The sequence below is a fragment of the Polistes dominula genome, unplaced genomic scaffold (assembly GCF_049000335.1).
Source record: "Polistes dominula isolate Pdom_NZ unplaced genomic scaffold, Pdom_raw_medaka contig_25, whole genome shotgun sequence".
Taxonomy (NCBI): domain Eukaryota; kingdom Metazoa; phylum Arthropoda; class Insecta; order Hymenoptera; family Vespidae; genus Polistes; species Polistes dominula.
This window is the reverse complement of record NW_028301094.1, coordinates 4,293,096-4,311,775: the sequence shown is the minus strand read 5'-3', so window position 1 is coordinate 4,311,775 and position 18,680 is coordinate 4,293,096. Positions and strand designations below refer to the sequence as shown.

At 28.4% G+C, this 18,680-nt stretch overlaps 1 protein-coding gene across 1 annotated transcript in view; it reads right to left on the bottom strand.

Annotated features, from left to right (window-relative positions):
• The window catches only part of Wdr62 (WD repeat domain 62), a 132,621-nt gene that overhangs the window by 31,463 nt on the left and 82,478 nt on the right, over window positions 1–18,680 (bottom strand). The window contains exon 3 of the mRNA XM_089176528.1: window positions 5,057–5,148. Within this exon, the coding sequence (XP_089032654.1) occupies window positions 5,057–5,148 (92 nt within the window). The remainder of the gene's footprint in view (window positions 1–5,056; window positions 5,149–18,680) is intronic.

The following is an 18,680-nucleotide window of genomic DNA, read 5'->3' as shown; positions in this document are numbered from 1 at the left end:
TTTATTTCATGTCACACGTGTTTTTAAATTTAAATACGACATAACCTTACTTTTTCTATTTTTTCGTCTATTATTATTTTATGTATTTCATTCTAATTGTAGCATTACTTTGTATGTTGCTATAATTTATTACAGGTAAATTAGGACACCAAAAATTAGGTGTCTCGGCCACACGCTGATGTGGCTTTGTTATAATACGTTGATTTAATATAACACAAAATTATTCAATGTTGCCTAATTTATATTTACTTAAAAATTTCTAAAAGTCTACGTTATTTACCTCTTTTATAAAAATAAATCTTTATATATTGTTAATAAATAACTTTGTAAATAATTCATATAATATACTGTACTCAAATAAACTATACTAAAAATTGAGATGAATAAAATGTAAAGTTAAAAATTTTATGTTGTTGTGTGCTTAATTTCAGTTATCCGAAATTATAAGTAATTATATCTACTTTTTTTAATTTTCTTTTTTCTAGCAAGAATTTTTATTTTGATTGAAAAAAACTAAATGCGAAGACTTGTATGTAGTTAAGAAAAAGAATTCTTACAATTTATCGTGTTTAGTATCGAACGTTTGCTTAGAAAAAACATCGATAAGTACGAATCGTGAGAAAAGAATGTTGGGACTCGCAAACGTGTCCTTGAAATTTTGATGACATTGCGAAAATCTACTATAATTAATGATGAGAGTCGAAGAGAAGACTACGTGCCAATGACATCGGATAATCTTTTTTTTCTTTTTTTTCGTTCGAAACTTTGTGCAAAGATAATGTATGTACGTACGTATATTTCTTTAAGATAAAAAAATGTTTAACCGTAGGCGAGTTTAGCTTTCCTCGAGACTTTCATTATCGATTAGGCACGTCCGCGTGATTTTCAACGGAACCATGTAAAGGTTCACCATCGCTCATTAAACTTGTTCTATATGACCGGTCAAACACGTTAGGAAGAAGACAATGCACATCTCTATTCTAATAAATGTTGCTACAATGACGATAAATATTCATATCTTCATCAGTGTTCTTATTTTCTACAAGTAATGTTAAATATTCAACAACAACAAAAATCATGATAAAACAAAAAATTTAACAAGATGAAATTTAAACTATGAAAATTTAATATTTAATATAATGTACATGTATATGTATTTATAAAATATAAACAATAATTTTGCAATAATTTGTAAAAAATAAAATGTATAAAATATACACATCCAATATGAACGCACACGAACAACGCGTGATATGAAAGTTATCTATGGTTTAAAAATATTCTTTAAATCGTTTCTGAATATTTTTTAAATGAGGGGAAGGAAAAAAAAGTAAAACTAAAAATGCAAAATAAATTGGAGACAAGATGAAGAGCGTTGGAAATGAAAATGGGTTGATGCAAAGGTGCAACTAGTTGACTCATCATCTAACACGGTATGCGAGAGATGCGATCTAGTTGGAGATGCTGATGCTGTGAACACTTTTCATCTTTCACAGAGATATCTTTTTCTTTCACACGAGAACGCACATCTTCTTGAATCAAGATCAGAGAATCGACGATTTAACCGTTGCTCTGATGTATGTAAATACGTATGTGAGTAAGTACATAGTTATACGTATATATATTATGTGTGTATAGTTACCGGGAGGCGGATCTCCCAGTGTTAAGGACTGTACGCTCGAGACACAGAATCTTTTGGTCCATTCACCTCTCTCTTGACCCGATTTCCGGCTCTTACCGACCGTACGTAGCCTCATGTGCATATTTTATTGCATTTCGAACGATTATTTCTAAGCCTTTACTATCTACGATTTAATTCCCGAAAATTTTATCATTTTTACTAATTGTAATATACCATTTTTATTTAATCATCACGTATAAAGTATTATTTTATGTTTAGTATTAATTATTATATTATTTTAACTAACTTACATTAGTAAATTTTAATATACCATCTATTTAATAATCATATATAAAGTATTATTTGACATTTGATTAAACTTTTTATTATCATTATTATTATTATCTTTAAGACTTCGTCTTGTTATCCTTAACTCTACAGCCTAAGGAGGTTATTTTCTGGGAGCGGTTATATTTAATATTACGCTTGATACAAATTATTATATTATGATAACTAACTTACAAAATGTTACAAAGGACTGAATGAATCGTTAATTATTTAGAATTAAGCATTGAATTATCTATATTTCATTTTATTTCTTGGTTTCGAATAATAAGTTTGATTCATTATAAGTATTATGTTTGTAGTAGTAATAATCATATTCATATGATAAATAATTTGAATCAAATCATACATCTAGAATTTAATTGGGCAAAGTTTACGTAGAAACTCAATAACTTTTGAAATGATAATAAATTTATCATAACTCTACTTTAAGTTTATGAAACAAATAACATGTTAAATAATATTGATTATACTACTCAGTATTGAATAAGCTATAAGAAAAAAAAACCAATAATAAAATATAGATTTTAAGATCTTAAGCATAATTTGAATTAATTGTGCAATAAAAAAAATAAATAGAAAAATTTGGAAAAATAATAATTAATACTTTAACATTATCTAAATGAAAATAATCAAGATAATATTAAAATATATTTAATAATATTTAATATAATTTATCTTGATTTCAAATTAATCTTTAAATATCGAGTAATCTAAACATCTTCATTGTTCATTTAATATTTCTTATAATTTTTTTTTATTTAAAGTGGAAAATAATGTAAACACATGAGATTTCGTTCATCTTGTAAAACGAAACACACATATCTGATGCTTGAAAGATAACAGAGGGTGGAAGAAAGTAATTTGTCGGGATGAGGTGAAATCAAAAGAAAACCAAGTGGAACTTTCACGAAGTTGCTTGAGATCATATGAAAATAATAATTTATCCATGGTAACTGGCGTTCAGTTCCATGTTTGGAAATTTTAGATGGCAAATCCATTTAGTTGTTGCAAAACATAGAACAATAAATGTAATTTTGCAATAAGAGACACACAGGACAAAGTTGCAAGGTGAGCCAATCATGGTTGTCCGTTGAAGGACACGGAACGATCATGATCCGGTCTTGTTGAATATAAACGAAAATGTTCCACTCTCTTGTTGTCGCGATAAACCGGAATAATCTCTTCATCTTACTTTCGCCATTCTTTTCATTGAAGTCACGGCAGGTAAGAAAAATTCGAAGAAAAATCCAAAGAAGAAGAAGATAAAAAAAGAAGAAACGAGAGAGAAGTAGGTTTCTTTTATCGAAATCCGTTGCTAGTGTTTTATCCGTGACCAATGAGTGAAACGTGAACCCCTCATTTTTGTAGTTTTTTAAATATTTTTTTCTATTTATTTTTTCCTTTATCGACACCTTTTTCCATTCTTTATTTCCTGTTGTCGAGATAATTTTAAACTTCTTTTTTATTTAATCACGAAGAAGAAGTAAACTCGAGATAATAATCTAACGGTACATTCGTTTTCTAAAAGTTCATTTATGTTGCAAATAAATAAATATTTGAAAACGAAACACGTAGATTTTAAATTTGTATAAAATAATACAAAACACAATATATATATATTAATATATATGTTTTAAATTATTTATTTAATATAATAATTTTCTTATATATTCTACTTCTCAACAGTTACAACTTATTTTATTGAAATGTTTAACGCATGTTATTAATTTCCAATTTCTGTTTTGGTTTTTTTTTTTTTTTTTTTTTTTTTTTTACGAGAATAAAACTTTAAAATCATCAGAAAAGGAGGAGAAAGTTTACCCGTGTATAAATCATTATTAAAAGTTATTACAATCTAAAAGATTTGGAAATGCTAATAAATAAAAATTTGATTGAATATTTAAGGGTTCTAACGAGCATATTATAATGAAATATAAATAATGTCTTAATATTTTCTTCTGATCGATTTGTAAAAAAATTAACGATCGATTTATCGCTTTCACATGGATAATACAAGTCTCGGCCTTTAAAAGTCAGTGTAGATTTGTAAAGCGAAAGCGCACAGATCCATTCGAATGAGGGTTAATAATTAAGTGCTCGAAAAATTGTTACGGTCAAAGTAATTATCTCTTTGAAAGATATACGGCAAGGTTGGCAAACTCGCGAAGTACGTTTAACATCTTACACATTTCAACGTATGCTCGATTAAAATTGCACGGTTTAGTTACGATCATAATTCAAAGATCAATAATTAAAACAATCGATTCGCATTAATAACAAATAAAACATTCGAGTTTTTGCTATCCTTAAATTATTACGTTATTATCTCGTCTAAACATTACTAATTATAATTCGTATACTTGGCTAATATATAATTGGAGAATTTTCGATATAAATAAAAAAAGGTTGTTTTATATAAGTATATAAATAAAATTAATAATTAATTATATTAACCCATTAACCGCCACAATACAAAAATATAAAAAAAAATTAAATTAATTATATAATGATTTTCATCAAATTAATCAAAACTTTTTTTTTGTCATAATTGTTGTTTTTTTTTATTTAAATATGGAGCACGAGGTACGATTTCAATATTTTAACGATAATATTTCATTCTGAATTTGCAATTATTAAAAGGAAAATTTGGAAAATGTATCCCAAAAATAGGACATTGACGACTAATAGATTGACTTATTGGATACTTCAAACGCAGTGAGTATCACACATACTTCAATCATTATCAATTTGTACAACGTATGGAATATATGTTACATGTACATGTTGTTAATGTATTTCAAACGGTAATATTAGAAGTTAGATGTAAAATAGATTAACTTGGTGTTAAATACCGTTAAAAGAATTCATCTACTTTTTTTTTGTTCTTTTTTGTCCAAACGTCTAATCTAACGTTAAACAATAGAAAAGCTTAGGTTGCTGAGCGAAACGATTAGAGTTATACCGGTACAAAAGTGGACCAAAAGTGGGTCAAAAGTAGATCGAGAGATCGATAGATATATATAGGTCGATTAGATACAACGAAGAGACCAAAAAGAAGACAAAAAATAAAGAAAATAGATTACTCACCCAGCAGGATAAGCGACCAACTCGCTCGTAGCGTCGCAATCCAGGGCTGCATTGCTCGATACTGTGACACCCAGTACTCGTTCCAGTTTTATCTGAAACCAATCGAAATTGACGGGTTAAAAACGTGTTGCTTGCGTACCTCGAATGTATCCGGGTTTCGTTATGAGAGGAGACAACGAAACAACTAACTGAGATCATCTAAATAAAAGAAAGGATAAAAAAATAGTAAAAAAAAATGAAAGAAAGTGTGTGTGTTTGTGTGAGAGAGAGAGAGAGAGAGAGAGAGAGAGAGAGAGAGAGAGAGAGGGTGAAAAATCTTGTAACGCTCTATGTTCACATGTACAAGATTTTACCACGAATCAACGTTGTTGCAGCAGCTGCTGCAGCTGCTGTTAACATTGACCTTGCTTCTATCGAGGGTAGAACCAGTTGCTCCGAAGGAAATCCGGGGTGTTTACTTTTTCCACTTTGTATAATATTTCTTTTTATTTTTGTTTTCATTTTTTTTGTTTTCAATTTGCTTTTTGTTACCCTTTTTCTTAAGTGACATATATCAAACCGTGGATTATCATCTTTAAAACATACCTGAATCTCGTTACTCGGACGTATGATATATTTAAATTTATATAATATGTTACAAAAAAGGATATCAAAAATAAGTCATCGTAATTGGCATCAATAAAGCTTTTTTTTCTTATAGTTTTAATGTTTAGTCTACGAATGAATAAATAGCCAGTTTTGGAAAGTTAAAAAAAAATATCTCGTTTTTGTATATTTACCAAATTTCGAAGCGTGTACCGTTATTGGTAAATGAAATTTACTTAAAAACGGTTCGATAAGAAACAGTTTTAACACTTTGTTGACCAGTCCCGAGTTAACTCGTGTTTCTGTGGCCGAACGTTGCTGACCAGTCACAAGTTAACTCGTGATGCGTTTTTTTTCGCACCACGCTATTTAAAAGGAAAACGCAGCGAAAATAAATATTACAATAGTAACAAATTTTTTTGTACTATTGTTATACTGTTTATCATAAGAAGAAAAAATATTTAACGTCTAATAATAGGTAAAATTTATTAAAAATTACTTATATTGTTCTACTTTTCAATTCAATTACGAAGTAATAGCCGGTGACATGAGATAAATTCTTAAAAAAATAGCCGATCTCAACAAAGTATTAAGATAAAGTATAATACTTGAATCTATGCTGATTTGTATGTATATGATTTATAAAAAAGAAAATAATAAAGTTAAGGGAACATGTGTGTTAATAAAAGTTCATGACTTGAAGATCTTCCTGTCGTAAGAGGAGTGATAAGATTTATTGACTTATGTTAAAGAATTTGAAAGAGAGGAATTCGTGTCGACGCGGAGAAGGCTGTGTGTGTGATCAACGATCCATTCGAAAAATTACGAACCGTGTAAAGTCGAACAAAGTGATTACGCCTGCAAACGCAGCGCGAAAGTATTCGTAAAACAATGAATGCGTGCTAATGAAAATGCGAGCATGCGTCTTGATTTTTATTTAAACGAGAAGTAACGGTTCGTTGCAGTCAGATTTGTTTATTTTTTTGTTTTAGAAAAAGAAGAAGAAAACAAAGATGAATTATAATAGTTTGAAATTACTGCATTTCTTTTTTATTCGTCATTGATCTTAATTCGTATATTCTTTACGATATTAATACTAAATTCTTAGACATATAATTACATATAATTCTGAGAATAATATATTACATATATTATATCAATATTTTTAATGTTGAAAGAATAAATAAAATAAAAATAATTAAAATTAAAAAATAAAATAATTTAAATGTTATTTTATTTATTTCTTTCAATATTTTTAAACATTTTTGGGGTGAATATGTATAATTGAAGGTATCACATGCTAATAAAAGGTAGATACTATAATATTCTATTGTAAAATACTGATCACCTATATAAAATACTAAATCTTTTTATTAATCGGTGTAATATTAATCACATATATTCCAAACCGATACTTTTTATATTATAAATATTAATATTCAACATTTATTTAATTTATTAATTTAAAACTATATAAAAATATTGGCTCAATATATAAAAGATTATTGTATTAAAAACATACACACATCATTATTTCTATATTATATTGATTATTATATGAATATAACAATATAATATACTTAGTAAAAAAAAAAAAGAAAAAAATGACCATAATTGAGTATTCTTGTCGAAATTTTTCCATATATTATATTTCTATGAAATAAAGGATATCCGTCCGTTATCGATTTCTAAGAAGCATGCAGCATTTACTTTAGGTGCATAAATCACGTCACGAAGAAAATTCTCTTGCTCGGCCGATCGCTTTTATATGCGTTTTCGATCGGATCGAGACCGCCATTTATGGTACGTGAAAGGATGGAAACCGGCTTTTTTTTCTTCTTATTCTTTTTCTTTCTAGTATGTACTACTAGTAATACCGAAGAAGGAATCACCGTGCTACATGGTCGCAACGTCATCGAGGTGAACTCTCTTCGAAAAGAAGAGAAAGATGAGAGATGAGAAAAGGTATTGCTGCTGCTTTCTAAAACTCGATCGGCACGATATTATATATGTATGTACTATTTTTAGATATATCATAAAACGAGAAAACGCATTCGCATTTATTTATTTACGATTAAATCATTGCATTCAAGTTTTTTTCTTTTTTTTAAAAATAAAATAATAAAATATGAACTTAAAGGGGTGTTACCAATAAGGTATAATAATTGATATATTAAAACTTATAACACACCAACATATAAAATCATTTTTTCTTTTTTGGTTTACGATTTTCACTACAAACGAATGTGCTACTTTTTAACCCGATATATTTATTTATTTCATGCTCTTTCGAAACTAAATTAAATAAAATTTATAGAAAATCGTTTTAAGTTTTTCCCTTACATAGATACCTAACAACTCATGGTTCTTTTCACGGTAAATTTGTTTTTAATAAAATAAAATAAAGAAAATTAATAGAAAAACTGTATAAGACCGGTCTTTTTTTTCTTCATTTTTTAGTTTGGCCGATTTTTCTTACGTCATCTCGGAGAAAAAAATTTGAACGTTCGCCGGAAGTCACGCGTTTGTTGTTCGAACGTTGGTTACCGCGACGAATCGAGATCGGCGTAGGTTGAGAAAATGTAAAAAAAAAAGGAGAAAAAGAGAAAAAAAACCTTGAACGAGAGTAACAAAGTACTATAGTCATACTCCATGATCTGTCGATCACACGGATTCGTTAGCATTGAATCGAGAAAATTGTTGTTTCATCGATCGGACGATATCTTAATTGGACAGGTTAAACGTTACTTGATTGCATTGGTAATTAGGAAAATAGTTTGATGTCACTCGGTAGGTGATCGATCATCCCTTGTAAATTAATATTTTCACCAACAATCGATCACCAATTTAGCTTTCTATTTGTTTTTTTTTCTTTATATTACACGAAAGTGATAAATCATTTTTTAATTGAAGTTCTTGCACATTTTCGAAGAAATGACGACCCTTTTTTTTTTTTTTAAATTGACCCAATGAAAAATTACATTATCCATTGTTAATTTATGCAAGATCATTGCATCATATCCAATAATAATAAAAATCAAATTAACGTCAAATGATCAAGACGATTCCAGATAAATTACATATATTTCCTATTTCTCTTTTTCTTTGATACTCTTTGTAATAATAAAAATAATAATAATAATAACGAAGATGTTTTTCTTCGTACTCTTAACTTGTTCGAACGTTAGCTACGTCTCATTTATTTTGATAAATCCAAGAAGTTTAAACATAGGCAAGTAATTACCACCGATGTGGTCGATGTTAATCCAAGTCACACAGTAAGGCATACCATTGGCTATTACTACTAACTACTATATATATACACATACATAAACACACACACATACACACATCGTTCTACTTAGAACACGAAGAAAAGTATACTAGCTAGAAACACGATTGGATACGAGAGATCTGACCGTAGAAGCAAAAGAACTTAACCATTCGTGGCTTAATGACCATTCGTACTGTCATTACCGACTATAATGAGGTCTATAGTACTCTAAATAAATCCTTCCCCCCCATTCTACCAAAGTCTTCCTTCTCCTTTCTCTTTCGAGTTCACGTTCGAGAATCTTTTTGCTTCTTTTTTGCTTTTCTCCTTTTATTGAGATTCAGGATCTTTTGTTCAGGATCTTCCTTCTTTTTATCTCAAGTTCACGTCGAATTTAATCATTGGCTCTACATCAAAGAGTAAATACAAGATCGTTTCGTAACGATTTGACGAGGACGAAATAGACATTACGAAATGTTACATACGATGACCATAGATGCAACAGAGATATCCGTGGCACGCGCTTCGTGCCCATATATATGTGTGTGTAAATATGTATATATATGTACACATACCGATCAGTATTCTCTCACATGGATAACATCTATACTATTCTACGTAGGTGTACCTGAAATGCGATCTATATATATGTATATATATGTATACGTATGTCTATGTATCTTTCAGCTATTTTCTTTATTTTAAGATCTTATGGAAAACATTGATTGAATTATTTCAAAATAGAAGGAAAAATTGTTTATTCGAAAAAAAAAAGAAACTAGAAAATGTTTCTTTATTCGTTAAATATGGTATTTATATTATTATTATTATTATTATTATTATTATTATTATTATTATTATTATTTTTATTGGCTTGATTTTTAAAAATTATTTTTAATTATTATTATTTATGAAGTTGATATAAATGTTTGTTATATTAATCTGAACGTATATTATTCTACACGGTGTTGAATATAATAATAAGTTCATAGTCATTTGCTAATTGTAGATGATGATTAACGAGGGGTTTTTATAAAAAAAAGAAAAGAAAAAAAAGTAAGAAAAGTAAAAGTATCGTTCAGAAAGGTTGAATTGGTGGTCAAATTTACGCAAAAAAAGCAACCAACACGTAAAACCGGTCGATACGTTTTTAGCGATGATGCACCATCTGGTCATCCTTGCATATAAGCTGCCAATGTCTTTTTTTTTCTATGTTAAATCGTCTACGCGTTACTTCCCACTTCTTGCCAACGGCAAGAATTATACTCCAAGAAAAAAATAGAGAGAGAAAAAGAACTTATTCTTCAACACGATGCTACACTCGTTCCATCATAATGATCTATACCTTGTCGGAATACAGATGCATTACGAGGATGCATACATCATCTTCCGTTTCTTATTTCTTAAGAGCACAGCATACTTACACTAAGTCGAGGTCACCCTTTCGAAAGGGTGTTTGAACACGAGATTTATTGAATCGAAATTAGGGATATTATTATACAGGGTGATTTAAATCAAATCTTACAAGTTGCTTTCTCACAGTAAAGATGTAAACTTATTTTTTGTGATGACCCATAAAGTCTGATCATTTAATAAGTAGCAGAATTTTTTTTTAAAGGGAAAAGAAGCGGTATTAGGTGTTTTGTTTCTTTTTTTCGTGGAATATGTTATTTATTATTTTAAGTATTTATATAATACTTATCAAACTGAATAATTGTTTAGGTTATACTTTGTTTGTTTTTGTTGTTTTTTCTTTTCAAAAAATTACTTGTCAAAATAACATCGGTGGGATACTAAAAGATTAAACATTTCATATCATTTAATTACTGTAAAAGTGGAATGAATATCTTTCCTAGATATATAATTATTTTCAGAAAATAAAGAGTATTTTGAAATTTGTCTTTGTGAAAATTGCAAAACAGACTAAACGTAGGCTATACGAATTTCTCAACGTGATTATCGATATTGAAATTTCCAATATTTGATCAGCATTCATTAAATGTTCAATAATGTTGACAATTTTCGAACAAAAATAGAAGAAAGGAAAAGGAATACTAATATTCGTTATTATAAGAAAAGTTTGATAAATTCGAATCGATCGTCATTACAACTTCAAAAACTATGAAACATTCTAAATCAACGTTTTTCAACTCTCGAAGAACGTTAAATTTATAATGAACCCATCAAATTATAGCTTTCATTTAAAACCAAAGCAAAGAAAATAATCTTAAAACAATTTTCGTAAAATTCTTTTAAAATATTATCTGATTTAACATCCATATCTTCAAAATAATATTCAGTTATTTCAATCTACTAACATAAGTTTTTAAACCATCTAATATTTTAAACATAAAAGACCATAGTAATACAATGTTACAAGAATAATTGATAAATCTTATTGTAAACGATACATTAAATACGTATTTAACATTAGATTGCTATACAAATAATATATAATATATAATATAAATATTTTTTTTTTTAAATATATATTGATTTTTAATGCTGTAATAAAATATACATAAATATTAAGTTTTCTTTATTAATTAAATAAAGAAAGTAAATTAAATTAATTTTAATTAAAAAATAAATTAAATTCCTTCCCTCTACCCAATTGTTTATTCAAACAATGATTGTAAGTTTTTAAAAAATAATGAACAAAACATCCATAAATCTAGTATTAAATAACGTCATCTAAATTATCCAACAAATTTGAATTTACGTAATATATAATTAAATAATTATCTTCAAAAAAAGGAGATAAAAGAAAAAAAAGTAAATAGATTCTTTCTGATCCGATGTATCGTCTTTATTACACAAAGAGAATTTAGAGCAGATATGTCGAGAAAATGCTCATGTCAATTTAAAAGAATGATAGAACTGTTTATACGCTTCATACCACGCGCATTGACCGAGATAATTAAACACGAGAAATAAGAGGAGAATGAGGAGGAAAAATAGGAGAAGGTTGATTGGTCGGTTTAACCAGTCGGTATCCAATCAAATTATATAAATATATGTATAAGTATACATATATGTATATGTATATGAATATGAATATGAATATGTATATATATATACGTGAATGCGTGTTGCTATTGCTCATGTCAAGGAGCGGACGACGTTGTTTAGTATGCGTAGGCATCCACCAAATATGGAAATCAATAATTCCGATCTTTCCATCCGGGCCACCTCCATTCACGCGAAAACGCATTGACTTGTCGCGCGTAAACAATAACGGCATGTGCGTGGGGTAGTTGTAGTGGGGATAAGGAAATCAACGGTTCAATCTGATCGATTTACGACGCTTCGACTGGAAATTTTCTAGCTTATGTGTTAGGCGTTAACGATAGATAAATATTTCTACGTTTAATCGTGACAGATGCCGGTTATTACAAAGCATGATAACAAATGGCTTGTGTTGCTGCTACCGTCAAATTTAATTGCGATTAAATACATTAAAGTAGTTAAGATTATAAATTGTCTATTTGATGAGAACGTATGTTGGACGTAATTATCTAGAAATAAACGTGAATAAGAAATTATTGGAAAAAATATTGACAAAAAAATTCTTATTTATTTAGTTAATTATTTTTTTTCTTTTTTAAGGCAGTTATTGTTTACTATTAGATAATTCATTAGACACACAAAAAAATGTTAAAGTTATTCAAAATGCACGCTATACTTTTTGTGGTTACCTTTTTAGGTATATTTAGGGATAATATAATATAGAGAGAATATCTAATTATCCCTAATAAAATAGAGATTTTTGTTCTTACAATTTTTTTTAATTTAATTTAATTTATATTTATTAATATAATATATATTAATATTTTATATATATAATATAATAAAAATATAAATTAAGTTAAAATTTAATTTAATTACAAGCTTTTAATAAAATTAATAAATATGTTATAATTTATATATTATTTTATTAATAAAATAATAATATTTAGACATTACAATTAATCTTTTTGCTCCGGCACGATTGAGACAAAATATGATAACTGTGTATGAAGCGTATTGTTCTTTCCTATTTGATCGTGTACTTTTCGAGAAAGTATACACAATACACGGGCTGAAAAGTCCCGGGCCTAACAAAGAAAAAACGGTTTTTTCGTTCAAAATTGACTTTATTCATCAATATAATCTCCATCAAGAGCAACACAATCATTCCAGCGCCACTCTAACATTTCAATACCACTTTTGTAGAACGATTTATCTTTTGTCTCAAAATAGGCCTCAGTTTCAGCGATAACCTCTTCATCAGTGCTGAATTTTTTTCCAGCGAGCATTCTTTTAAGATCTGCAAATAGGAAAAAGTCACTGAGGGCCAGATCTGGAGAATACGGTGGATGGGAAAGCAATTCGAAGCTCAACTCATACAACTTTGCCATTGTTTTTTTTTATCGATTGTGAGCACTCACGGTATCCACTTTGCACACAGCTTTCGCATTTCCAAGTATTCATGTATTATATGTCCTACACGTTCCTTTGATATCTTTAGAGTCTCAACTAACTCAATCAACTTTACTTTACGGGCATTCAAAATTATTTTATGGACTTTCTTAATGTTTTCGTCGGTAACAGCCTCTTTCGGTCGTCCTCTGCGTGCATCATCTTCGACGGTCATTTCGCCTCGTTTAAACTTAGTAAACCACTTCTCAACGATTGATTTTCCTGGTGCAGAGTCCGAATAATGTTTATCAAGCCAAGTCTTGGCTTCAACAGTATTTTTTTTGCTATAAAAAGCAATGTTTTATTAACACAAGACAATCTTTTTTATGCATCTTTTTGAAAATAACGAAAGCTGTTTCACTCAAAATGCTACATCTCACGAACCAACTACTCGACAGCTGGGAAATTTATACACATATCTTTTGAAGGTTAGTACTAACTGAAAATGAGGTGAATGCAATAAAACTAGCGCCATTTATATGTGAGGCCCGGGACTTTTCAGCCCATGTGTTACGTTCTTCGTATAGGAATGGTCATTCTTTGAGGGCGTATATATACGCCTTTCAGAGCGAAAGAGTTAAAGCAACTATTGGTAAATTGAATATACAATTTTATTTCAGTATCTAGAAAATTATTCTTGACCTACCACATGTATCCGGTTAAGAAACTTATGTAAATGAAAAAACATAAATCTTATATAGGTTTACGACACATTGTTTCTGAAATATAAACTACCCGAAACATTATAAATACACGAATATCTATTATCGCATACTCGAATGTTCAAATCGTCAAAGTTATAATTACAATAGAAATAATCTTATCATTATTAAACGTCTATCGTAATTAATCAAACTACCTTACGTGCATTTAAAAAAATAACAAAAAAGTATAACAAAACTTGAAATACATCATAAATGCAATTTCTAAGAACAATTTCAAGATAAAAGCAAAATATATATCAAAGGAAATTTCTTCGAATTAGTTATATAGGAAAATAATCCAGTAATTAAGAGATGACAGAGAGTCAATCTGAAATGTCGATAATAGTTCGAGTCCAATGAGAACAAGCACAGGATTTAAACGTTATGGCATGACTCTACTGATGAGAGAAATAAAACTATTAGTTGTGTGATTGTGAACGTATAGAGACTCAAAATCAATTTTAAAGATGAAGAGATCACTATTAATGATGTTAGTAGCAATAACTAACAATAACCTGTAGGATTATCGGCAGCATTAGCCAATAATAATAATAATAACCAGTTAACTGAGTTTGACAAGTATATTCGTCATGAAGTATTACAGGATTTTGTGTAATGACTATTATACTCGTCATGCGTAAAAAGTAGTTACCATTAGCTACTTAACACTTTAAGAACCGAGGAAAAATCTGTCAGACATACTCCTGGGATCGCACGTTTTTGGGCAAACTTGTACGTTTCAAAGTTATCATAACTTTGTTATTTATGAAATAATTTTTGTAAAACTTTCAAAAATTGTATAATAGGATTTATTTTAGATATTATCGAAAACCAAATTTGTTTTGTTTAATAATTATAATAACTGTTTTACTTAAAAAATTAATTTGTACGAAATTTTTAGAAATTGTAAAAACATAAAAAAATACTTTTTTAATAATAATTATAAAATTTTATTTAAAAATAAATTTCACCACAGTTTCTAGTAGTTTTTTTTACGTATAATATTGTGTGAAATATTTTTCTCTATGAAGATATAATTTTTTTTTCGGTAAAGACCGACAAAAAGAAAAATAATATCCATTGAAAAAAAAAAAGGTTTCGCTTACTTCTATAGCAGACGGTTTGCACAACATTTTGTTATTTTATTTTGATTATACTAGCAACCGTTATAAATATGGTATTAATGTCTCGAAAAAATTATAAAATTAAGATGTATACGCCATTTCATTAAAAAAAAAAAAAACAGATTACTTCGTAATCCATCCATAATAGACAAGACGTGCAATATGAGAAAACCCGTAAGAGGTCCTTGAAGTATTAAATTGTAATTGTTGTGAAAAAAACGAAACATATTCTCAAATTTCAAGATGAGTAAGAAAAAAATCCAAGATTTGTAAATTACTCTTTTTTATTTATTTTTAGTTCATTTTATCCTCAAAATGAGCAATTCCGGTCGATTTTTGCGACACACAGCGGTACGTACTTTCAAACGGAGCGCCACAGGTAAATTGGATAATAGCAATAACAATAGCAATAATAATAGCAACAGGAGCATTGGCAAAGATGGTTACAGAGTTTAGTATATCCAACGTGAGCATAGGTGACGTAATGCATAGACGATGGTAGTAGAGACAACAAGGTCTTTCTCGTATAATACACGTCGACGTAGTCCTTATGTAATCGGTTCGTCCGCTTGAATGAGAGAAAAAGAGAAAAGATAAAAGAGAGAGTACGAGATAAGAGCAAAGAAAGAGACAAACACATAGTACTGATGCGAGACTAAAAGAGAAAATAAAAGGTACGCGTGCATAAATCGAATCGTGCGAATAACAGCAGGGATTCCTTCAAGGTTGTTGTCACTACCGATGAACGAACGTTAAAGGCAATAAATATTTATCGATCCAAGCTAAGATCAATCGAGGTGACCGCCAAGCAAGGTCGCTAAACCGACAGACTTGATAATGGCTTTCTTCCAAGATATCTTTCGATAACATAAACATAACTGTGTGAGAAAGTATATATGAATAATTTGATATTAATGAATATATATTCATCAATCATAATAATATACTACATTCGATTAAGATTTCGATCATATACGAAATTAGAATTGTTTTTTTCTTGTTATTTTTTGTTTGTTAATTTAAGACATTACATCTTACGTAATTAAATGAGATAAATTATTATACGTTAACATTCTGATACAGAATGTTTATGTGTGTCGTGTACAAACATTTAAAGATAAATATTATATAATGTAAAACTTAGAATTAGTAAATATGATATGCACATATGCATATATTTGAGTAACAATTTTGTTGAAAAAAAAATTTGATAAAATTTCTAAAAATAACTTTTTATATTAAAGTGTTAATGAGAAATATAAATTATCTTCTAAATGAAATTAAATTTTAAACGACGTTATTATAATGAAGAATAAAAAATATATGTATATAAAAATGAAAATATCTGAAAGAAGATAATTATACAGGTAACGAAATAAAATGGTAATAGGAGGATAAATTAAATGAACTTCCATATTAATTTCGTTCATTTTTCCTTGTCACCTTTGTTAAAAGTAAATTTGAAACTCGACGAGAATATTTTAAGAAGATAAAAGGACATTCACCCCTCCCGTTTTGTCTATCTTTCTATGTTGGTCGTAGAAACGCATACATGTGTTCTCTAGTTAGAGACATGGGAATCGATTTAACACGACCATTATGGGTTTCGTGCGAATCCCTTTACCCTGCTAGGACTATAGGAACAAAGCCACGCCCTGGTATACGTTAATACTATCATGTTTGTCTTGTTTTCCCTTGTGCCACGTGCAAAGAACACACGACGTATGCGCGTTAGGAATGTGTTAGACGAAGGTGCAGCCCTAGGGGGTCTTTCTTAGGTCAAATTAATTACGAGAATCGTGAGATTGATAACGTTATGCACTTTTTTTTTTTCATTATTTTCTCCTTTGTTCCTCTCATACATTTGTTATCTTTTAATCGCACAAAATTGTTAAAAATAATCCTTACATTTCATTCTTTTCCTTTAATTTTTTTTTATTTAGTATTTGCGGCAATGAACTTTTGTTGAGTTCCTAACGTCAATTAATAATAATAATAATAATAATAATAATAATAATTATTATTATTATTATTATTATATAATATTTATTCTGTTTTAACAAAAATATTACATAACGCATGAAAGTTCATTATTCATAATATATTTATGTACGTATAAAATTAATTTTAATTTTTTAAATTTTAATCTATTTTTCAATTAAAATTTAATTTTTGTTCATTTTTAGAAAAAAAAGTAATTTTATAACAAGTAAGTTATATATACTATTATTTATATTAATTTAATTAAACTCGATTAAAAATAAATTACATATCAAAGAACCTCTTTCAAAATAATGCAACTTTCTGAATATGAAATAAGGATTAAGTTTATGATGGGAACATATGTAATAAAATTTTACAAACGGATAAACACGGATTATAAATATGCGATTTCAAAGTTATACGAAGTTATAGAAGATTAATAAAAATATTTTATTTCAGTCGATGATTCTATTAAATAATAGAAAATAAATCCAATTTATAAATGAGATATTCGATTTTTTTTCTTCCACGTTTTACATAAATTAATTTTTAAAAAATATTTTTACAAAATTTCTTTTTTCCGATATTTCGAAAAACGGAATTAAATAGGTATCGTTTGTTTCTTTTTTTATAATAAACTGAACAGATATTTAGAACAGTAGTGATTTATACCAGGACAGTCTTTATAAGGTATGATAATCTTGTTTGTTATAAAGACAGTCTAACTTAAATATAAAACATATCTTGAATACATGCAAGCATCTAGACCCGTTGATGTGAACGCATTTTGTATTAAAAAAAAATGTAATTCATTTTATTATTTACAAAAGAATCTGTTTCTTTTTTAAAAAGATTAGCGTCTCGATTTTAATTCTACAACAATAACAAAAAAAACTATGACGACCATATATGTATCCTAGTAAAAATTGAATACAACTATATTTAAAGATTTAATGTAACATTAGAACATTATACAAAGTAGAAACGAATAAAAACGATTACAACAGACAATTAGATTTACGAAGAAAAATCTTTACCAGAATGAAGCCGATTAGTGCGTGCAACTATGTTAGCACGTATTTTTTAGTCTTTTTTTCTTCTGTACAAATTAAACGCAGGTAAGTAAAAAAGAATAAAAAAAAAAAAAGAGAGCAAAGGATTTCCTTTACACGAAACACACTGACGTAGCATACATAAATGCGCGCGTACGTAGATAAATATTAAACTCGTGAGAAATAACGTACTTTGGACGAGTTTAACAGGTTGAAATAAATGGTGAACGGCTCATGCCAGTAGGTTAGTCAAGATAGTGATATCTCGAGAAGAGTTGTTACCTGTTTAGCGACGAATACAAACGGTTTTCTTCCTACCGAGTATAAAACGAACTGCAAATAGAAAATCTTAAAGGTCTTAAGACCCCTAACATATATTGAAACACGTAGCAATGTATTAATAGAAACTTAGGTTTACATTAATAATTTTTTTTCACTTTT